Consider the following 21,469-nt stretch of genomic DNA (forward strand, 5'->3'; position numbering starts at 1 on the left):
AGCAGAGCTGGGCTTCTCCGACGAGTTCAACGTCGATGGGCCATTATTTTACGACGGCGACGACCCGTACTTTCAGGCCGTGGATATTTGGTATGGTGCCACGCAGGATTTGGAGGTAAGTCGCGCACCCGTCCTAACACTGCAATTTCTGACGCACCACAGTGGTACGATCCCGATGCGGCATGGACGCAGAATGGAACCCTTGTTTTCGAGTTCGCTAGGCATGATAACCACGGACTCAAGTATCGCTCTGGCATGGTACAATCGTGGAATAAGCTGTGTTACAAGGGTGGCCATCTCGAGGCCAGTATCTCGCTGCCCGGAAAGGGTAATGTCAGTGGTTTCTGGCCTGGTTTCTGGACCATGGGCAATCTTGCGCGTCCCGGTTACCTTGGTTCCACCGAAGGCTTGTGGCCTTATAGCTACGACGACGTCTGCGACTTGGGCATTACTGCCAACCAAAGTTCCTACGACGGCTTGAGCTATTTGCCAGGAATGAAACTGCCAGCTTGCTCTTGCAGCGGCGAGGATCATCCCAGCCCAGGCACTTCCCGAAGTGCTCCTGAAATCGATGCAGTGGAAGGCTCAGTCCACTTCCTCGGTCCCGGAGAGACGAACGCTGTCGGGGTGGTTTCGCAGTCTTTCCAGGCTGCGCCTTTCGATATTTGGTACCAGCCCGATTATGGTGAGTAGTTCCCTGCATTGATCCTTCCCTGCTAATCCATGTTAGACTACGTCGAGGTGTATGATACATCTGTAACAATGATGAACGCCTACAAAGGTGGTCCTTTCCAAGAAGCCATTTCTGGTCTGACGAACTTGAACAACGACTGGTACGATGGCAACCAATACCAGACCTACGGATTTGAGTACAAGCCGGGCAAGAAGGACGACGCCTTTATCACTTGGTATGTCGGTGCAGACAAGACATGGTCAATGAAGGCTCCCGGAACCCGACCCAACGGCAACATTGGCCAGCGAATCATTCCAGAGGAGCCAATGACCATCATCGCCAACTCCGGCATGTCCAACAGTTTCGCTGCCATTGACGTTCCCACCATCGAGAAGAATCTCCCCTCGTTGATGGCCATCGACTTCATCCGCATCTACCAGGATGAAGATCAAGAGAACGACGACGATTTCATGACCTGCGATCCTCCAGGCTACCCAACCACGGAGTACATCCGGAAACACCCGAATGCCTACATGAACCCTAACCTCACTGACTGGTAAGTCGCTCTGTTCACATAGTTTTAGGCACTTCTAATAATGTTATAGGAAATCGACGGGTTTTGATTGGCCGAAGAACACCTTCGTAGATGGTTGCAAGATGTGAGCTCCTCATATCAACAACATCTCTCGTCGTCACCGGAACCTGCTGGTTCACGTTCCGACTCCTGTTTCCTCTGTCGACTACTACCTAATGTGGCCACGGCAAAACGACAATACCCACCTTCGCGCGCGCAAAAATAAGTTGTCTGCGCAAAAAGCAAAGCACGTAATTTTAGACGTTTTCTTACACGTTGGAGCCATAAGAAGCATTTGCATTGGCGTTTATGAGGCGCTTCCTATTTACGGTTTATTTAATCGCCATTGGTGCTCGCTCGAGTTGACCGGTCGACAACACCCGTACGCCCTCTTCCGCGACCGGCACGACAGCGACATCACCCGTCCTATCTGAACAAGTTGGTTATGTTTGGCGGCGTCACAAGACTTTACTATTTCAACATTCTGCAACATATACGGCGCTACTTTGTATATCAACGGCATTTATCCCTTCCTTCTGGCATAGCCTGTACAAAGCATATTCTCGCACCGCCCTTGAGGCCTTGTTCGTTCTTCCATTCGCTTTTTTTTGGAGTTGGCCGGTCTGGCTTCCGACCGTTTTTGATTCGCTTTCCGGCTTGTCGTCAAAGCGGATTTTGTATGTGCAGCATGATGCACGAATGCTTTCTTGAATGGTCGGCGTTGCTTTTTTATATAATGTTTGTGGAGAGTTAGAGCACAGTAGATTGGAAACAGGAACATGGCTTACATTACCTGTTCTTCATATAAAACTCGAATTCAAAAAAGTTTAAAATATCCTTCCTCCTATTCTTTGAGTTTTTGCGATGGTTTGATGAAAACGGCGACATCGTGAGTGCTTGCCACATAACCCCTCCGACACTACGCCGGCCTAGAACACCCGCGGGTCTTGACATCCAACACCACGAAACACAAGCCCCCGTCCCATCCCTCCCACACATCCTTCCCACCGCACCGATCCGAGATCCGATCTCACAACCGCGACGCAACACAAAAAAAGCGCCTCACCCGCAGCTTACTATCCCCCTAACCCTTTTCAGCGCCTGCTTACTTAGCTCGGCCCCCGTCGTAATCTCACACAAACTGGCATCACCCCCTTTAAGCTGCATATTCTTAGCGAGGGAATCAACGGCTGGGTTGCGAAATTGCTAGTTTGGGCAAGTCTGGTGGAATGCTGTGTGGTCTGGGCGGTTAGTGGTGAGTCGTGTGTGGTGGTCATGTGAAGAGAAGGGTTGTGGCTTTGGTGTGGTGTGGTAGGTGGTAGGTGGGTCACGCGGGCGAGTCAGGATTTCTTAGGATTCTTGGGGAGGAATGATGAGGACGAGGGCGGGATTGAATGGGGTATTTGTTTGTTTCACGTGTGTGTATTGTGGGATTTTGAACAGAGACGATCTTGGTTCACATTTTGATTCTTTGTATATATATATATATTTTTTTTTCTTTTTTTTTTGGCGACAGTTGGCTAATTATGCACACCTCTCGACTCTACACTCTCTTAAACATCAGTGTCTTACCGGGACAAGGGATACAAGATCGTCCAATATCGACGTTTGGATACCTTTCCGTTGCATCTCCCGGCATTTTCATGTCATAGTTGAGGATTAGTCTGGCTACAATCATCTTGATCTCGTTGGCGGCGAAGAAGCGTCCAGGACATGCGTGTCTGCCATAGCCAAAGCCCAGGTTCGTCTCGTTCGTGGTAACGAATTGGTTGCGGCTGTGATCAGTTGCGGTGCCACCTTCACGCAGTTTGGAGTGTCGGAAGCCGTCGAAGGTGTCGGGGTCAGGGTAGTTCTCTGAGTCGGTGTAAATGGCGGCGGTAGGTACCTGGACGGTGGCGCCGGGGGGGAGGTATTGTCCGTTAGAAAGTGTGATGCCCTTCATGACGCGGCGACTGAATGAAGCTGTGCCCGTTAGTCGGTGTTCGCGTTGGGTTAGATATTGGAGGTCTACATACAGAGGCCAGCCGGGTACAAGCGAAGCACTTCCTTCATGTAGCTGTCAAGCTTCACCATTTCCTGCAATGCCCTGGTGGTGATACTACCTCCATTCCCATGCATGGCGTTACGAATTTCCTCTCGAAGTGGTTCAACGTATTCTGGCGTTGATACAAGAGTGTAAAGAATGTTAGTTGTAGTCATTGTTGTTGTGTGACTGGCAGCGAGGATCAAGCCAAGTTGGCACTTCGCAATGTGCTCGACTGATACATGACCGTCCTTGTTATAGCGATTGATCAACCACTGCATCATGTCGTCCGGCTTCTGCCAATTCGGGTCGCTCTTCTCAGCCTCTAGCCTTTCGCGTACAATAGGTTGTACGAATTTTATAGCTTTCTTTTCCACGTCTCGTAGACGCTTTACTTCTGGGAGACGATGACCCACAAAAGACTTTAACCACGGACGCGTCCGTTTGATAGCAAAGAGCGCTTCCATAAGATAGACGGTGTAGTTTCTGCCTAACTCCAGGTATTCTGGATCATGACACAAATCTGGGCCCACGAATACGCGGCCAGAGACTTTTGATATAATGTCAAGGAGCTTATCATTGATATCGACTTCAGTCCAGTCCTCGCAGGAAGGTAGGGCTTCTCTCATGGCTGCGTCAACCTCAGTGCAGACGGCCTGATTTAATCGTGGGAGCGCTGGTGTGAGATCTGACTTGATGGTGTGTACTGTATTCGAATCCTCAGAATCGACCCCGGTGAACTTCGTCTCCATTACCTGTGTCTCGATTAGAACAGCCGCGTGGTCAGAGCTCATGACTTACATTATCGATAGCGGCCGCAAAACTGAGGACATCGTCAGGCAGCTTTCTCAGCTCTGGCAAGAAATGCGGTGGGACGACCACACTGTGTTCTCCTATACTTCATCAGCACTTGCCAAGCTATTGCAGGAGCTTCGTGATTCTTTACCATCGCTCGACATGAAGTAAACAGTGTCTTTGAACTAGTATGACGTCAGCCTTCACAACTGCTTCGAGCTCGAATTAGATTTACCTTCTGGTGTCCTTCCTTATATAGCTTTCTCGCCGAGGTCGCGTAGTCTTTGCCCGGCATGGATGGGAGCTTTGCGAGCTGCAGCCGCCGCATGAGTTTCGGAGCATAGGTGAGAACCACAAATACCAGAGAAGCAATCGTGATTGTCTGGAAAGTATACGCGAGCCCTGCGAGCTTCTCGACGTCCATGGTTGCCCAACCGGAGTGGGAGACAGTGGTGTTGGAATCCATGGGGAAGTATCTAGTGATTGAGATTGTCCGGACGAGGTTGCGCAACGAAGAGGAGATGGAGGAGGCAATGACAGCCTTTAAGAAGTTATTATATAGTAAGAATAAGATTACCAGTAAAGAAGACGCAACGGGTTCAATTGGGTAAATCATGGAACTGAAGTAAGGAGCACTCGGATAACGGACCGTGCCTAGTTCCATCAGCTTGCCGAGCGTTGAGCAATACTGAGCTGGTTCGGCTCATGCCTAGTTCCGGCTTGTACTCTGCTTTTTACTAAGAAAATTAAGGAAATTATATAGTTATAATAAGCTCTAACTTTTTAATTAGAAGAGATATGAGGAAGTTTTCTAGCTTAGATTTATATTATTCAAAGACTTTATTTTTTTTATTAAAGAAAAAAGAATATAAGATTCTTAAAGGTAATGTAATTATCTAAAATAATTATAATTTTTAAAAAAAAGGTTAATATAAAATTTATTCTATATATCTTAGTTTATTAATTAAATTTAATATATAAGCTATCTAAAGATATTATCTTTAAATATTTCTCAGAAAGATAGAATACTAACTTAAAAAGTTAGATATTATAAAAAACTTTATATCTAAGTTATAGATTCTTATCTCTAGACTTTTATTAACATGTAGCTTTTTTAAATATCTCTAATATTAAAAGAAGTATATAGCTTTTAAGATAGAGAATTTACTAGTAAAACGTGGAGCATAAGCCGGAACTAAGCATGAGCCGAACCAGCACGTTACGCGTATCAACTGCTGTCGGCCTTATTCTAATATAAGACCAGCTGTGTATATACGCTCTCCGAGTACATACGGTGCATACGGTGCAGGGCCAGCGCCGCGAAGTGGATTGAGCTGCTTCACACGCACAGGGTCTCTAAACGCCAAGGCGCATCCTAGATAGCGCAATTAATCAGCTGCCATGAAATCTGATGTTTTTACGCTAATTTACCACCATTTTCCCTTCAAGAAGATAGATGTGCGAAGGCCCGACACAGTCATATATACGGACAATAGCTAGAATTGACCAGGATATGCCTTGGCGTTTGGAGAGAAGCGAGCGATGCACGATGCTACCGGCTCTCGGATGCACTTTGCTACCGGCTCTCGGATGCACTTGTTTCCCTTCGAAACTACTGCACAGCCTTGCGCCTGACTGGTCGAGTGTCCTGGGCGTGGCTCTTCTTCAGGGTTCAGGCTGCGGCTCGACGTTGCACAGCGACATCCTCGTCTCAACTGAAGACGCGACGTACGCAGCACGCTGGGCTAAGCAGACCGGAACAACCACTTCGATTCGCATCAATCAATCTGCCCGTATGCCTAGATTGCCCACAGGCCCAAGGCCCTGGACTCGCCAACTGTTGCCGCGCCGTGTGGTCCATACGAGATACGTCGTCACGCGCAAGGCTGGTCGTTGCAGCGGAACGAAGTTTCCCGGACCACGCCATGATGTTGGTCCCGCGCTTTACCTGCCACAAAGTCACCCTGTCGTACAGCTCCGTCACGGAAGGCGAAGTGACCTTACATCTCGAGGAATTGGTACATCTATCCTTCAATTCGCTAAAAACGCTGCGATAGAGGTCATTCGATACAGCGACAGCAACACGGTTTCCATGCACCGTATGAGGTCGGAGGTAGACGTAAGCGAGATCAGAGAAAAAGTTGTGCGACATGACCGCAGGTCAATATGCGGGACTAACTAGCGCGGCAAAGAGGGTACGTACAAGACAGCAGTGCATAATGGAGTCATCACTGCAGATCAAAGCAACACTACAGCGTCAAATCCGCTAGCAGATGCCTGACCTGGTTGTACCTGCACATAACCCAAGTTTTGACGAAGTTCGCGAATAGCCAAGCCAAGGTCTCTAAATCGTTCAAATTTCTCGAAGATCTCAATTTCGGTACGTCTACTTCAGCATCACGACAAACAATCTTCGTTACATTGTTGGTGGCTGTTTGCTTGTCAACCAAATCCTCAAGTGCGTGAATTTGAGTGGATTTTGAGTCTTCAAGACGGCGGTATAGATCAATACGTTAATACACACCTAGACGCTGGGACATGCTTAGACGACAGGACACGTTAGAACAGCAAGACACACTAAGACAACAGCACACATATAGACGGCAGTGAGCATGTAGACTGCATTTCTCAGACCTAATAACACGACTCAATGAAATCAGGCGCACCAGCATTGACCAAGCTAGCGCTACTTCTTGCCCAAACAGCTCTAATCCAGCTACAAACATAACATTTACATTTTTGGCAGAGCCTCCATGTCTTGAAGCTAGCTTTGGCTATGCCTAAATCAATACACCAATAGCCCGACGAAGTCGTCTAGGCTTATGTATTTCTCAAGAGCCTACAGTATTTGCAAAGGTACGCGTGTGAAGACCTGTTGTTACCGGGCGGCGCCGAAGATAGTATCTGCCATCAGTCCTCAAGACATGTGCAGTCACAATAGCAGCTTGCGCAATCAAGTCCACACAAAAGAGAAGAGCCACAGCCACCATGCAATATCAACAGCAACTTCATTCCCTATAAGTATCCATAATCCCCGTCGTGACTTTCCACAAATTGCATATCGATACATGCCGTTCAAATCCTCATCTCTCATCTAAGAAACTACAGGAACCAAACAAGGGCAAAAGCCAGAGTGGTCGAGAACAAAATAGAAAGAAAGAAAGAAAAAACGCCAGGTGCCTGTGCCCTTTGCCCATGCCGTGGTATGCCCCATGCCCAAGAAACGCCCTTTTGATGCCCCAATTGATCGTACATATACATGTGGTTTTCTTGATGCCATTTCAATCCTGCGGCTCGACGCTCGCACTCGCCCGCCCATTCTCAGCCTTGCTCATGCTCAATTTGATCTTCTTCTTGCGCCTCTCGCCGCCGCCGCCATCATCATCGTCGTCGCGATCGCGCTTGCCCTCGCTTCTCTCGCTCATTTCGCTGGCTCGGCGCTCCATGTCCGGGCGGCCGGTCTTCAGTTTGACCTTGAGGCTGGCGGAGCCGGACTTGCCGTCGCGATCTGCTTTCTTGACGTAGTTGCTCTTCTTCTTGATCTTCTTGCGCTCGGGCGTGTCGTCGGCGCCGAGCTCGTCATCGTCGTCGTGCGGGGCCATGCGCTTCGTTGGGGAGATGCCTTTGCCGTTCTTGGAGGAGCGGATGGGTGCGCCGCCGTCTTGCGAGCCGGGGACGGGCGTACCCATTCGACTTCCCAACGGCGTGCCTGTGCCGTTCTGTCCGACGAGTTTGGCCATGGCGTTCCGCGAGCTCTGGCGGCCGCTTATACCAAGACACTTCTCGAGATGTTGTGCGAAGCGCGTTATGAGCAGACTGCGCTTGCAGTTGGGGCACGTGTGCCAGGGGATGTAGCTCGCGGGCTTGCCTCCGGTGTTGAGTTTGATCTCCTTCGCATCGCCCCCGGCCATGTCGGTGTCTTGTGATCCCGGCGTGCCCACGCTCTCCTTTTCCTGGTTCTTTTGCTGCTGCTTGATGAGCTCGCGCTCCTTCTTGCTCTTGGCCATGTCTGTGGGGAACGGGTTGCCGTAGACGTCGTGGCCGGAGCGCTGGACCCACGGATACAGCATGCAGTACTCCTTGGTCAGATCTGGGTTCTGCATGCCCTTGCCCATGATTGGGTGCATCAGCCGCGGCAGCTTGCAATGCGGACATATTATCTCGGGCGTCGTCTTGAGGGGGTTGCCCTTGAGGAAGACGGTTCCATTCTCGTACTTGGCCGCGGGCGTGTCGGCGATGGGTATTGACGATGAGGCGGCGCCGCTGGGGTTCTGCTTCTGCGACTGCGGTTCGAGGTTGGCGAGAGCGAGCGATTCGGCTTGCGTCGCTGCGGATTGCATGCGCAGGACCTTCTCGGATCTGTGGCACGTGATGACAGTGCTGGAGATGATATTGTCCAGCAGGTCTTCGAGGATGTCCGATGTCTATCCATATCGCATTAGCTTCGCTGTCGCATCGTCGCGCATGGCAAACAGCCTCACCAAATCGACCAGGGCCTCTGGCGACAGTCCCACGGCGGACTCGACGCCCTCGCCAGTGTCGTCGTCGGCCGGCCGGTCCTCGGACATGGCTGCTGTGCCTTTTTAGTTATCAGCTCGTCGTGTTCCTGACAGAATGGCGACTTGCTGAGACGGCCACTGCGAGACACTGGCGTAATTTCGGGTCTGATCCTTGCTCGGGCCCGTTAGCGTCATGCACGATCCCCGTTAGCCTCAAGTGGACTACCCCACACACGATGAATTAGACTCCGATCTGAGGGTTCAAGAGGTCACTGGGACAAAGACATGGACTTGTGTCGTGCACTTGGTCGTGGCCTATCTAGCCATATCTACACCACCTCCCACGTCGCCAACCTACCGAGCGGGCTGCCAGCTGGCCTGACAATGCACACACGGTCCTGCTTCTGTATCGCCTGACTGCCCCCCTCAGTGGGTAGCACCCGGTGCAAGGCTAAATTTGCAATTGCAGTCGGCATGCCCTCAGCGAGATTGAAATTACCCGTCGTCACAAAGCCAATGAGATCCTCTTCGCCAGGTACTACGGGATAGTCGTCTTGCCCGGCTTTGGGAGGCCCATCTCTCAGAGGTTGGGGCTCGAGAAGGTTTCTAGCAAGTTCTCTGCGTTTGATGTGTTCAGGTGCATCGCTGGCATAGCCATTGTACTTACTCTTTGGTGGCCGTTTACCACCTGGCTGAGGTGTGAGTGCTAGCCATCTTTTCCGCAATTGCTCATCGCTGGGCAGTCGGTAGATCCGAGCACAGTCAGTCGGAACGCCACGCTGTGTCATAGTGACCTTGACAGTAAATAGATACGGCGTGCGGTGATGATCGGACTTGGGAGGTTTTCCATCAAGCACGTCGGTAGCCTCTTTAGCAGACAGCTGCATCAAAGGCGCAAGCTTACTCATCTTTGCATCGTGCATCATTATGGCATCCAGCATGGGTGTCGTGAGGAACTTTCTCCAGTCGCACGCCCACGGGTCACCGATCTCACCCTTCTCCCCATTGCCGGGATCCACTGTGGACCATTCGATCCTCTTGCCTTTGGGTCGTTTCGTCCACTCGTGTTCCCTCTTCTCTCGCTCTCTGAGCTCCCAAGCCCAACCAGCATCGGTACCAGGATGGTCAAAGGGGAAAAGCGGGACTGACCGCTCGTAGTTGACCTGTCGACGTTCCTTCAACCCGCCAAATCTTGGGTTGCCTCCCGTTGACAGCGGGTATCGTGTGATGCCTCGCCATACTGGCGAAACGCACTTCCAGGGAAGCAGAATAGTCCACGACTTGCTCCCTCGTGAAGTATATATGAGCATCGGAATGTGTGGGTCAGTGGGCAGTGGTTCGGGACGTTCGCCGAGCGTGCAGGCGCTTTTACGACGATTGACGGACTTGTCGGATGGCATCGAGCGTTGTGCAGCAAGCCGCTGGGTACGGTCGAATATTGGAGATGGGTCTTGCGTGCTATCCAACGGCCATTGCGCGAGTGTTTCCATCAGCGAATTTAGATATTGCTCGTCCTGCGAAATTCGGGAGGTCTTCGGAGGGTCGCTAAATCGAGGGTCTGATATCTCGAAAGCCAACACTGCACCCACAGGCAAAGAGCTGACATCCGTGATGGACGCCAAGTTTGACCATGTTGACTGAGGTGCTTCAGGAGCTGGTTCGACAGTTGGAGATGGGGATAGAATAGAGCACAAAGTCTCCGCTGCGCCGGGTCCTATGATCTCGATGGAGCCCACCTCGAAGCGCAGGTCCTCAACAAGCACACCGGGCTTCTGGACCTTTGAGATCCGGATGACCTCCTCCCACAGCTGCAGGAAAGCACTCGGATGTACACGGATGAACGCCTTCCTTTTCTTCTTGTCCGCTTCCAACACACACCAAAGCACAGTGACGTGTGCGATCTTCTTGTGTGCATGTGGTTCTCGCTGGTATATCCACCCCTCCCACGCTCTCGTGCCATGTCGCCATTTTTTTGCTCGGCCTCTGTCTTGCCATGGGTCTTCCGCTGCTTCACTAGCGAAACCCAGTCCTTTGAGCATACCAACGATGCTGGCCTCGGCTCCCTCAAGACTTATCGTCGACATGTAGCTTGTGTCCCATGCCACTGCGCCGCGCTGAGTGACAGCCCGGTGCGTTAAGCGGTATGCCTTTGACACAGGCTGCAGTGGCATCGCAAACCGCCATAGAGGGTCCTTGGGCTCCGTCATGCGTGCGCGCTTCGAGTGCCATACGTGTGTAGGTAGCCATGTCTTGTCCTTTTGTCGTCTGCGGAACCGGGATGGAGGGGTAGCGGGCGTGGCTAGAGACGCGAACTGGGGCTTGAGCTTCGATGCTGCTGGCCTTGGCTTCTTTGGCTTCGGTTCGTCTGCTCGTGCAGTCTCGTCGATGTCCATCTTGCCATCAGCCCCGCCAGTCTTGGCCTTGCTCTTCTCCGCTCTCTTCGCACCCTCCTGCCTGCTCTTCTTTATCCCCTCCTTCCGCAAATGTGCCTTCGGTCCTTTTCCTACCCCACTGCCACTCTTCCCTCTGACAAAGGGCGTGTTGTCTTCCCTTGCTTCCTGCTTCGCCCTCATCCGCAACCGCTTCGGCACACGCTGTGGATTGTGGCTCGCGGTTCTTCTCCTCAGCTCTCTGGGGACATCCTGAAAAGCTCTGCGCGAGAGGCCCTTCTTTGCCGCGCGCATGGCATGTTCCAGCGACTTGATCTCATTCTCGTGCGACTTGAGGAAGCTCTTGACGTTGACCTCCCCATCGGGATAGGCATTTTTGGTGGGCTGCGCCGGGATGTGATGCTGCGGACGCATTGGGAACCGAGGTCGCTTTGCGGATGCGCTGGGATCTTGCGCTTGTTTCCTCTTCCTCGACTGGTCGGCCATCAGATGAGTCAAGCCTGGTCGACGACGCGAAGTGTGACGCGCCGCTGTGACGCGATCAGAAACTATCAGCCAACGGGCGGATCGCCCTCGGAACTTTTTGCTACACGTTGCGCTAGGCAACTCACGTTAGCACGTGCAGCGCCGCAGACCCCTCTAGCAACAACCCGGGGCCATCTCGGAGGCCTCCTCTGGAACAACAAACGGAGCGACTCTCTGGCTGTCGTTCACTGTCGCTTTCTTCCATGGGCATAATTCCACACGCGTTTATTCGTTATGCACCGAGCACGTTCTGTGCATTTTGTTTCAGCTTACTGCTCCCCATCCCTTAGGACTGCATCTGTCAGGTACCCCGAGCAACATCATTTCCCGCCCGCGTAACCCCTGCAGAGAGCTCCCCTGTAAGCTCCGCCACGGGGCCTGTCTAGGTCGTTGACATCTTAATAGTGTTTGTCTGCTTGTTTCCCGTTTCCATATTACTGCTACTCTGCGCTACTTTACACTGTATGGTCCAATTCAACAAACGCACAATACATTCACACCATCACATAGCATTCCTCTTCTTTGTCATTGTGCAACATATCCACAGTGTCCGAGACACAGCTGCTGGCACTATATCACCATGAACTCATATCCTTCTTTTCCGCCAGAATCACCCGCTTGCAGGACAGGAGCCTCTAGTCCCTTTCGCAGCCGACCTACTCCAATCCACGCACGTCACGGCTCCGAGCAAACACCACGACCACGGAACATGAGCGTCACTTCTCAGCCGGGCTCAGTGCGGCACAGTCGCCCGCGTCCTTCGTCCATCTACGTCTCCGACGCCTCCATCCTCCTGTCACACAAGAACCCCATCATGTCGCCAGACGACTCTTCCTCACCCGCCAGCGACACCCCAGACTTCATCGACCACTACGCCAACCTCGAGCTCGAGCCCAACGCCTCCATTGACGACGTCAAAGCCGCTTTCCGCCGCCTAAGGGGGCAGTACTTCACCACCAACGCAGCAAAGTACCGCGCGGCACAAGCGGCCTTCGACGTCCTAGCCAACCCCGCTGCACGACAAGACTACGATTCGCTCTACCGCGCGCGCCCCTCGCCTACTACACAGAGCTTGGATGAGCTCCTGGATACGTCAAAGCATGGCCGGACGGACAGCGCACACGGCGACGAGACCGCCATGCCCGTGCTGTCAGAGGAAGAAGAGGCAGAAGTAGGCCGCAGCCAGGATCCCAATTGGGGCCTAAAGCGACACCGGAGGCTGTACGAGCCCGTCATTGGCACGCAGCCATATGCGTCCTTCATCCCCATTGACGAGATGTACGACGGTTTCCAGCGACATCCGCTCCTGGGATGCAGACGGCCCGTGTACAGGGGCGAGTTTGCTGTTTATTCCAGGCCGAATTGAAAGTCCACCATAATGGTGGCGAGAGGTAAAGTAAACCCCGATTCAGGGAATCGTAATGTCTTCAATGATGAAATGCACGGCTGAAAATCTCACTGTTTTACTTTGTTGGTTATTAGCGAATGATACTCATACTCAGATCTATTTGGCATATTTTTTTTTGGCTGTCTTGAGCAAGCGAAAGGAGGGATCTTTTTTCTCGCCTGTATTATCGAATGATCGCTGTCGTTTCTTCTTAGATCATGGAATGATAAACAAGGAGCAGCGCTTCAAATAAATTGAATCAAATATCTTTACACAAGTCACTAGTCATGGTAATAGTTTGTAACGAGTGAACGGTCAACCTGGAGGGTTTCGCGGAATCTCGACACGAGCAACGGAGATTTATAAAGCCCTGAAGCTAATCGTGCATTGCTATCAAACTTCGGATGGGAATTTACAATGCACTGAAGAACTCTTGGTTGATGCTTCGTCACAGAAAACTCCCGATTGAATCATGTGTCATTGCTAGTAGAGATCGTAACAGGTCCTCAATATCCAGCTTGCTTTTCCTTCAAATCCAAATCCAACAATGCAGCACTCATCCTACTATACAACTCAGCCTGCTCGTCAACGAATGGCTGCAACCTCTCCTTGAGCTCCTCAACACTCATCTCCTCGCCCTTCCAGTACACCTGCTCACCAGCAGCGTTCTTGGGCGGCACAAGCACATCCGAGACGACCTGGATGACACCATCGCTCGCGACGCCATCATGCACCGTGACCCTCGAAAAGCCATTGATCCTGATAGTAACAAACGGTCCGTACCGCGCTACATCAACCGCGAGGTACTTGCCACTCAGCACCGTCTCCAAGTCGTAGTGGTAGTACGGCGGGCCACCAGCCGCATCCTCATCATCGCCGCCCTTCTTCCCGTCGTAGAAAGCGTCCGTGTACAGCGTTTGATCGACTACCATGTGGTACTCGAGCAGCGCGCGGAGGTACTTCTCGCCATATTTGCTGAACAAGAAAGCATTGATCCTCGGCCCAAGCTTCTGGAACGCAAAGTTGCTCGGCGCGAACAGCGTGCCGCCCTCATGTTCATACTTGGTGCTGTTGAGCTTGTCAAACAGGCCTGTCTTGCCGAGACCCAGCTCCAACGTGCTGAACTCGCCGGGCAGCAGGTCGATGATGGAGGCGACGTTTGGTGGGGGTACGAGGAGGGAGTCGACGCCGTGGACGACGCCGTTGGTGCCGAAGATGTTGACGGCCACGAGACGGCTGTAGAAGTTGATGGCGGGACCTTTGAGGGTGACGCGTACGGTTAGGCGCTGCGCGTGGCCGAGGTTGTGCTCGGGCGAGTAGAGCGTGGGGATGGTGTAGCTGTGGAGCACACGGCCTGCTGGGTAGAAGTCGTCGGAGACGTGGTATTGGAGAATGGCCTTGAGGATCTCCTTGGAAGGCTTCTTGCCGTGGTCGGGGATCTTCTCAAAGGCCTCATCGGTAGGGGCGAAGACGGTGTAGTTCGCCTTGGTGCCGTTGAGAAGCTGTACTAGGTCGTCGTACTCGTTGATGAGCTTTGCAAGCTTGGTGGTGTACTTGCTCTCGTTGATGAGCTGCAATTGGTGTTAGCATAAAATCATGCATGTCACTTTTGATTCTTACTTCGTAGACGGTACGATTGGGCTTGTCATCACCGTCGTGTGGTGGGTGATGAGGCTTGCCGTGGTGTGGTGGCTTGTCATGGTGCGGAGGAGGAGGAGGGTGGTGTGGGTGATCATGGCCCTCCTCGAAGTCGACCACATCGTCGTCGAACGATGATCCCTGTAGCCATGCATCTACATCACATCCAGCATCGTGGACTTTGCTGTAGACGTTCTTTGCCTCGTCCTTGACCTTGTCGTAAACATCGTGTACCTTGTCGAAAGCACCGTCAAGGACATTTTGGGCCTTGTCGAGAATTGACCGTTCGGACTTCTCGATATTCTGGAATACCTCTGCCTCAGTGATGACAAGGGCGGATGCCAAAGGCAGAAGGGGGACAATGCGTGAGAAGCGCATATTGAATTTGATGGAATTGTAATGAAGAATGCAAGACTGGTCAAGAAGAGAAAATAAATATGCTGCCTAGCAACTAATGGTGAGACGAGTCGATTACAGCTTGACCACTTGCGTGGCGATAGTATTGGCGCGGAGGTCTCGGTCACGTCACCCTTGAATACGCAATACGCGGACGATGCGACGGACGAAGACAGCAATACGCAACACGCAACACGCAACACAGTTGCAAAGGCAATTAGCAGGCTATAGAGTGAGCAAGACGAAACTACAATGCTACACAGATGCGATATCTTTCTTCTTGTTGTGCTGGCGAGGCCGCGCAATTGAGAGGCAGCGGCAGTACGCGTATGCTTGACGCGGGGAAGGGGGAAGGGCGGCGGCATTCATGACGTATGTGGGGTGAGCATGTTGAAACAACAAAGCTGGAGAAACTTCCGGCCTAAAATGTTACAAGTTGACGAGCCCGAAGTCGAAAGAGTTGAGGAATTGGAATACTTAATGGGTTCCGGTACCTGCAGATGGTGTTGAGTGATGTCCGAAAGATAAGGTCGGAGGGTAGGTGGCATTCACGTGGGTGCGCATTTGGATTACTGCATCACCATGCGTCAGCAAAATTCCTGCTAGTCTTTTCCTAACGAGAACAGATGAAGAGGTAGCCTGTATATATTCAGATATCTTCATGAAAATAAGTAGAACATCTTGTGGCTGCGTATATATTCAGGCTCCACTAAGCCCATGTCGTGTAGCTGCAAGCAGTCAAGACGGATCTCGCCGCTGCCTGATGGCATTGTCTTGCATACCTGTCGTCATGGCTTGTGTTTGCTGCCCGAGAAACATTGTTTGGGTGCGTCGTCATCTTACGCCGTTTGTCCTAATGCCGTGTCAAGTTTTGACACCAGTACTCCACTTGTTGTGCATTTCCGGATGTTCCGCTGCAGCACCCTGTGTGCTGAAGACCGAGACCGTTTAGCCCATCAGGAACAAGCTTTTCCCAAGCATTCGTCAAGCCTTCCAATGGGCATTCCACAAAACTACCCACAGGGATGCGTTTGGCATGAGTATTTATGGCGTCATGGGCTAGAAATCGCGCAGTATATACCGCAGGTACGGTAATAGCGTGGTGGACGTAAACCTCACCAAAAAGCCCGGCTGCCTCTCTACATACTTTCCAACACATAATCTTACTTTAAAATCTCGGCTGCCTCTCTACACGCCTTTCAATCCATAACATTGATCTAAATCTGTCAATATGGCTGGCCTCGCTCGACACGTCGATCCCGATGAGCTGATGAAGACGCTCCACGACCACCCGATGCACAAGGCTGCGGGTGGTCGTCGTAACCAGACTGTATCACACATCACGCCTTACTCGAGTCGCTACTCGGCGAGCACTGAGCTTTCCAAATTCAAGATTCCTCATGATGGCGCACCGGCAGACGTTGTGCATCAGCTGCTCAAGGATGAACTCGATCTCGATGGACGTCCGTCTCTGAACCTCGCTTCATTTGTCGGTACTTACATGGAAAAAGATAATTTTGCGTCTCCGTGTACGTAGGAAGGAAGAGAGACACGAAAAGACTAGGACGAATTAGCATCTAGCGCCATTCCTTAGCACCTCACCTCAAGAGAAGAGAGGGCCCGCCGTTTCAACAACTCCATACGTCATACATCACCACGACTACGCAAGCATGCGCAATTAAACAATTGAATAATTAACAATTAAGAATTGAGCTGATGGCAGTTGATACGTCATACACGATGAACCGCGCGCCTCCCATTCAGAAGATGAGGATGCTGCAATAGAACCTCCACTACAAGACTTGCATCTTGATCTGTTTAACATGCTGGATGTAGGCTATCATGTCGCACGTCTTTCAGCACATGATGGCGCGTCAAGTTGTAAACCGCGGACCGCGTTTAGGCGCATCTTTGCTGCTGCTTAGGGCGCGCTCTGCCCGTGTGGATGGCAGGTGGAGGACGCGCTCTTTCCTGCTTCATGGCAGGTACGCACCTTCCTTGACAACACGCAGCCCACCATGTCATCTCACCTCGTCTCACCCCGCCTTACCTCTCACCTTGGCTCACTTTTCATCACCTTGCACCACGGCTGCCACCACCAAGGAAGGATGGACGACATCTGCTCGTCCGACGTCGAATACGATGAGCCGGTCAATCGTTTTGCCAATGCCGGCAAGGTCAGCATTGTTAAGATGCTTGAGCATGCCTTTGAGGACCGTATGGCGTCTAAGAAGCAGGTTAAGACTCTCGGGTTCAGTAAAGGGACACCAGCTACGCAGTACAATCATACGCTTTGGTGGAACCGCGTTTCACAGTTCATGCAAGCTACTCTCAACAAAGGGTTAGTATTGGCAGTCACAAGTCAAGTCACTCAGCAAATCTGACACAGCACTACAGACCAAATCATGTGCCCACCGGCCTGGACCTTGAACGCTTCTTCAGCTCAATTGTCAGCCGCGTCAAGCCTAACAATCCCATCGGCGTGCCTTCCTATACATGGATGAAGTCCGGCATACGGCTGACCGTTGAAGTGTGCAAATTTCACCACAAGACTTTCATTCTAGACGGGCACGACATCGTTCGCTTAGGCAGTCTTGTCGACAAGCTATGCCAGGAGGGAAAGCTGACGCGTGAGCCTGCTTTCGAGAGGGAATGGGCAGGTGCCGTCGTTGTCCGCAAGCTGGTGAACGGGCTTATAGCCGATGCTCGTGTCAACGGTACACTAGCATGGGACGTCACTTTGCTCAAATGCCTGTCAATTACGCTCCTCGCAGCATTAGGCGCACGCTCTGGCGACCTGACCCGCAACAGGTTGGACGAGCATGACCTTCCCTACCTCGCGTACCAGGACGTTATACTCCGCCTAGTCCCAGGCGGCTCAACGATTGACGACATGGAAGCTGTCGTGACTATACGCAACGAAAAAGGGAACAAGTAAGTCGACTGTGCATCCTCTGATGACGCACAACGCGGACCGCGCTGACGCTGTATCGCCATCACAGGCTCAATCCCGCACTCAGGCGCATGGTTTTGCTCCGAGCATTAAAGTCCCCAGAGGACGCATGCATTTGCCCCATCAAGTTGCTCGTCACGTTGGCCCTCCGGCTAGGCAATGTTGAAGAACGATCGATAGACGAGCTCATCGACCACACTCGGCGTAGAGGAACACGAACGGTGATATGGAAGCACCCTAGGCGCCCGGTCATTCCCAAACTAAGCAAGCGCGGCAGATGTGTATTGCCGGACGACCCTGCTGACGTCAACCAAGCTACCAAAGCTGTCCTGCCTCTAGCTTGTCGAGTCTCTGGGTTCTTTGAGCGACTCCGGAGTCACGATCTGCGGCGTGGTGCTGCCCGAGATGCGGCAAACATCTCTGCCAAGGTCCACGGAATATCGGGATCACTGGCGGGAGCAGTACTTGGTCACTCGAAGAAGGGCAAGCAAATGACTGCACATTACGTTGGGAACATGGCTGTCGACATCTGGAGCCTGCGCACCGACGAGAATTGGGTCGACCCGTTTGACCGCAAGGAAGTAGCAGAGATGCCATATCAAGCCCCATTCAAGTACAAGCCCACATCACTTATCACGGACATTTGTCGTGTCGAGGGTCTGGACGAGACAAAGGTCTCAGACCGTCTCAAGGCGGGGGTGTTGGCCGAGAAGCGGCGCCAGGGCATGTGGGTCCAGCAAGAACGCGAGAAGAGGCTCCGTCTCTCGCCCGACCTCGCCTTGATTCAGGGATCTCCGGGTCTCGAGACCGCCCAGACCGATCTTCATAGGGATGACGGTGAAATCGATCAACAGGAAGATGTAGAGGCACAAGCTCAGGCGATGGATATCGGCAACTTCATCTGTGGCAATGGCGACGGGGGCCCCAGCAGCCACCAAATCGACGAGCTCATGCTGGACACCCTCCAGGGCCACGATGGTCTGCAAGAAACGGGTGCCACGCGGTCCGCGTTGGACTTTGTACGTCACTTTTCCACAGTCAACATCACCGCCAACCAGACCTTCTCACTGGAAGGCAACAAATGGAAGGACATTGCGCGAATTCAAGGCAACAGCCGTGACCCGCCTACCAGCTTTCTCTATGCGTGCAAGAACCATGTCTATGGATGTCCCTTCAACCATAGGCACCGGGCTACACTTGCTGAACAGCACGAGCTTACATGCCCGTACATCAACCACGAGATCGGAGTCGAGCTTGCCGCACAAAAAGCTGTGGATCGGCTTGTCAAATGCACGACCTCCGGTTGCGACAAGACCTTTGTCGACGAGAAGAAGCTCAAATCGCATGTCAGTAACGTCCACGGATGGCCTAGGATGTGCGCAAAAGCTGAGTGCAAAGCCGGTCCATTTCCCGACATTACGTCCTTGAACAAGCACAGAAAAACGCACGACAATTTCAAGTTTACCAAGTGCGTCGTTGATGGTTGTACGTCCGACTACGTCTTCGAAGATAGAAACCGTTACCGAAGACACATTCGTTACGTTCACAAAATCATCGACAGGAAGGCCATTGACGAAATTGTGGGCACCAATGTACACAAATGGCAGGAAAGGAAGTGCGGAATTGATGGTTGCAGCTCGAGAGCAACCTTTCGGAGGCCCGGCGAGTTCAGTACACATCTTCAGACGGACAAGCATCACGATTTCACCGAAGAGGAGATTGCAGAGATTGTAGGTTGAAGCAGGGACCACGGTCCTGGGGAGTTGAGGAACGGGAGTACCACTGTTTAACAGGAGTGTACGTTGCAGCGTGTCATGAGCCACCAAGTACATGGAGAGAGCATGTTTCCAACGCGGACCGCGTGTTCATATATATATATATAGTGTATGTATCGGAAATTCCACATCATGTATACCCTGTTGACAAGGAGTGTTTCTCGTCGTCTTGCCGAAATGTCATACCAGAGTCTTCGTTGTCAATCCATTCACGTTGATTCTGGAAATTGGAGATTGTGTCATTTGAAGCATCGATTGCAAAACCATTGAATAAATTTACTTTTCTGCCACGCTGCCCGCATCAATCGCCAGCAAAGCCAAGAATTGAGCTAATGGGCTTACCGTAGAAATGCCTCCGTCGCAGTAGATGAGTAGATGGCACTAAAATTTCAAAGAAGATCACTTTTGCCGCAGAAAATCATTCCCATGTCGCCGCTGCCTTCCATGCCTGTGAGGCCCATCAAACTGGCGGGATGTATTCCGCCTCAGGGTCCAGTGTCAGCAGGTCTGTCTCCTCTGTACCCTCCTCCTTCTCGTTGTCGATGAAGGGGTCTGGGCCTTGGGCGCGGTCCGCGTTTAGAGTCTTCTTGAGTGGTTCGTACTTCACTATAATGGCAGACTCACGGCGCTTCTTCTCAGCCTCTGCGAGATTAGCTTCTTTCAACGACATTCCTCCCCTGGACCTGGTCGACGGTTGTTTGAACTTTCTGGCGTACAGATCAGGATGAGTGTGCTGGTCAAAGGAAGACTCTTTCCAGCCGCCTTGCATAGGCTTCACAGGATTGCCATCCTTGTCCAGTAACACCTCTTTGCTGACCTTGGTGTACGTTCCCATGCCGCTGGGATCGTCGAATGTGTCGCCGTCAAATGGCAGGGAACTATCTCCGTAAATAGGGACATCAATGTTGCCTTTCGGGTCGCGGCTCAACTCAAAGTAACCATATTGGTCTCCAGACCAGTCGACTCTGTCCTTTAGTTTGTCCTCCTTTTCGTCCTGCAAGTGCGCATTATCGGCAAACATTCGATCCAACATTTTGTTCATGTTGGCATAACCCTTCTTCCGGAGAGATGCAGATCCGGTGCCACCAGCAAGAACTTCCTTTTCGACTTCCTCGTATGACTTGGCTTTCGTCGGCTTCTTGACAAAAGTCTCGTCATTCTCCGACTCTGCAAGGTCGTCCTCTACTTGGTCCTCATCCATGTCTGGGTCGTCTTCCTCGTCCGAGACTTCGCCGCCTTTCAGCTTGAATGCTGAATCTGGGGCCTCTGCTGCCTTTTCCGCCTTAGCCTGAGAATGTCAGCCCAACGCGCTCCGCGTTGTGAAGCTTACAACATGCCTTCGCTCTGTCTTCTGCGTGCGCGAGCAACTCGGCCATGGTTCCTTTCTTCTTCTTCTTCTGCCCGTACGGCTTCTTTGACTTATCTTTGATGTCGCCGATGATGCTCTTGCCGGCGTCACCAGACGCGTTCTGAAGCCCGAAGACTCCCACCTTCTTCGGGACTGTTGCCGTTTTTCTTGGTCGTTTCTTGCTGTTGTCGTGGAGGCTGTGTATTCCAGTCTTCTTTTTGGTGTTCGCCTGATAACTGTTAGTCTATCACTTGTGCTTTGCGCATGCAGCGGTACTTGCTCTCGCCATGGTGTAGCCGATGATGTGTCGTGAACACGGTCCGCGTTGGTGGCTAGGCGTTTGTCTGTACAGTTTCGTCGTGAAGCTTATGTGAAGGTTGGTTGTTGGAAAGGTGGGTGGTGTCGGTCAGCATTTAAATGGCGCGTTCGAAGCTCGCTCTCTTCTCTCACCTGCTCGCAAGCTGCCACACGGCCCGCTCGCCACTTAGACTCA

General features: G+C 52.0%; 9 protein-coding genes across 9 annotated transcripts in view; 5 read left to right on the plus strand and 4 right to left on the minus strand.

The window, feature by feature from the left end:
• SNOG_07695 (hypothetical protein) overlaps positions 1 to 1,336 on the plus strand; it is a gene marked incomplete at both ends in the record, with an annotated part of 2,297 nt that extends 961 nt beyond the window's left edge. Inside the window, 4 exons of the mRNA XM_001797976.1 lie at positions 6 to 115; positions 163 to 685; positions 731 to 1,229; positions 1,279 to 1,336. Of these exons, the coding sequence (XP_001798028.1) occupies positions 6 to 115; positions 163 to 685; positions 731 to 1,229; positions 1,279 to 1,336 (1,190 nt within the window). The remainder of the gene's footprint in view (positions 1 to 5; positions 116 to 162; positions 686 to 730; positions 1,230 to 1,278) is intronic.
• Positions 1,337 to 2,331: 995 nt separating this feature from the next.
• On the minus strand, positions 2,332 to 4,022 carry SNOG_07696 (hypothetical protein; the record flags this gene model as incomplete). Its single annotated transcript, XM_001797977.1, has 3 exons — positions 2,332 to 2,348; positions 2,820 to 3,209; positions 3,263 to 4,022. 3 exons carry the CDS (start codon positions 4,020 to 4,022, stop codon positions 2,332 to 2,334), a joined length of 1,167 nt encoding a protein of 388 aa, XP_001798029.1.
• Positions 4,023 to 5,614: 1,592 nt separating this feature from the next.
• On the plus strand, positions 5,615 to 6,122 carry SNOG_07697 (hypothetical protein; the record flags this gene model as incomplete). Its single annotated transcript, XM_001797978.1, has 2 exons — positions 5,615 to 5,735; positions 5,869 to 6,122. The coding sequence occupies 2 exons, from the start codon at positions 5,615 to 5,617 to the stop codon at positions 6,120 to 6,122; spliced, it is 375 nt and encodes a 124-aa protein (XP_001798030.1).
• A 1,224-nt stretch (positions 6,123 to 7,346) lies between these two features.
• On the minus strand, positions 7,347 to 11,440 carry SNOG_07699 (hypothetical protein; the record flags this gene model as incomplete). The annotated part of the gene is made up of 3 exons (XM_001797979.1): positions 7,347 to 8,489; positions 8,547 to 8,638; positions 8,923 to 11,440. 3 exons carry the CDS (start codon positions 11,438 to 11,440, stop codon positions 7,347 to 7,349), a joined length of 3,753 nt encoding a protein of 1,250 aa, XP_001798031.1.
• A 748-nt stretch (positions 11,441 to 12,188) lies between these two features.
• SNOG_07700 (hypothetical protein) lies at positions 12,189 to 12,845 on the plus strand (the record flags this gene model as incomplete). Its single annotated transcript, XM_001797980.1, has 1 exon — positions 12,189 to 12,845. The coding sequence occupies one exon, from the start codon at positions 12,189 to 12,191 to the stop codon at positions 12,843 to 12,845; it is 657 nt and encodes a 218-aa protein (XP_001798032.1).
• A 483-nt stretch (positions 12,846 to 13,328) lies between these two features.
• On the minus strand, positions 13,329 to 14,882 carry SNOG_07701 (hypothetical protein; the record flags this gene model as incomplete). Its single annotated transcript, XM_001797981.1, has 2 exons — positions 13,329 to 14,437; positions 14,487 to 14,882. 2 exons carry the CDS (start codon positions 14,880 to 14,882, stop codon positions 13,373 to 13,375), a joined length of 1,461 nt encoding a protein of 486 aa, XP_001798033.1. The 3' UTR covers positions 13,329 to 13,372.
• Positions 14,883 to 16,131: 1,249 nt separating this feature from the next.
• On the plus strand, positions 16,132 to 16,582 carry SNOG_07702 (hypothetical protein; the record flags this gene model as incomplete). Its single annotated transcript, XM_001797982.1, has 2 exons — positions 16,132 to 16,429; positions 16,482 to 16,582. The coding sequence occupies 2 exons, from the start codon at positions 16,132 to 16,134 to the stop codon at positions 16,580 to 16,582; spliced, it is 399 nt and encodes a 132-aa protein (XP_001798034.1).
• Positions 16,583 to 16,918: 336 nt separating this feature from the next.
• On the plus strand, positions 16,919 to 19,592 carry SNOG_07703 (hypothetical protein; the record flags this gene model as incomplete). The annotated part of the gene is made up of 3 exons (XM_001797983.1): positions 16,919 to 17,241; positions 17,298 to 17,834; positions 17,903 to 19,592. The coding sequence occupies 3 exons, from the start codon at positions 16,919 to 16,921 to the stop codon at positions 19,590 to 19,592; spliced, it is 2,550 nt and encodes an 849-aa protein (XP_001798035.1).
• Positions 19,593 to 20,088: 496 nt separating this feature from the next.
• SNOG_07704 (hypothetical protein) lies at positions 20,089 to 21,389 on the minus strand (the record flags this gene model as incomplete). Its single annotated transcript, XM_001797984.1, has 3 exons — positions 20,089 to 20,916; positions 20,966 to 21,205; positions 21,327 to 21,389. The coding sequence occupies 3 exons, from the start codon at positions 21,387 to 21,389 to the stop codon at positions 20,089 to 20,091; spliced, it is 1,131 nt and encodes a 376-aa protein (XP_001798036.1).
• Between the last annotated feature and the right edge of the window lie 80 nt (positions 21,390 to 21,469).

The sequence above is a fragment of the Parastagonospora nodorum genome (genome assembly GCF_000146915.1).
Source record: "Parastagonospora nodorum SN15 chromosome Unknown scaffold_11, whole genome shotgun sequence".
Lineage (NCBI taxonomy): Eukaryota > Fungi > Ascomycota > Dothideomycetes > Pleosporales > Phaeosphaeriaceae > Parastagonospora > Parastagonospora nodorum.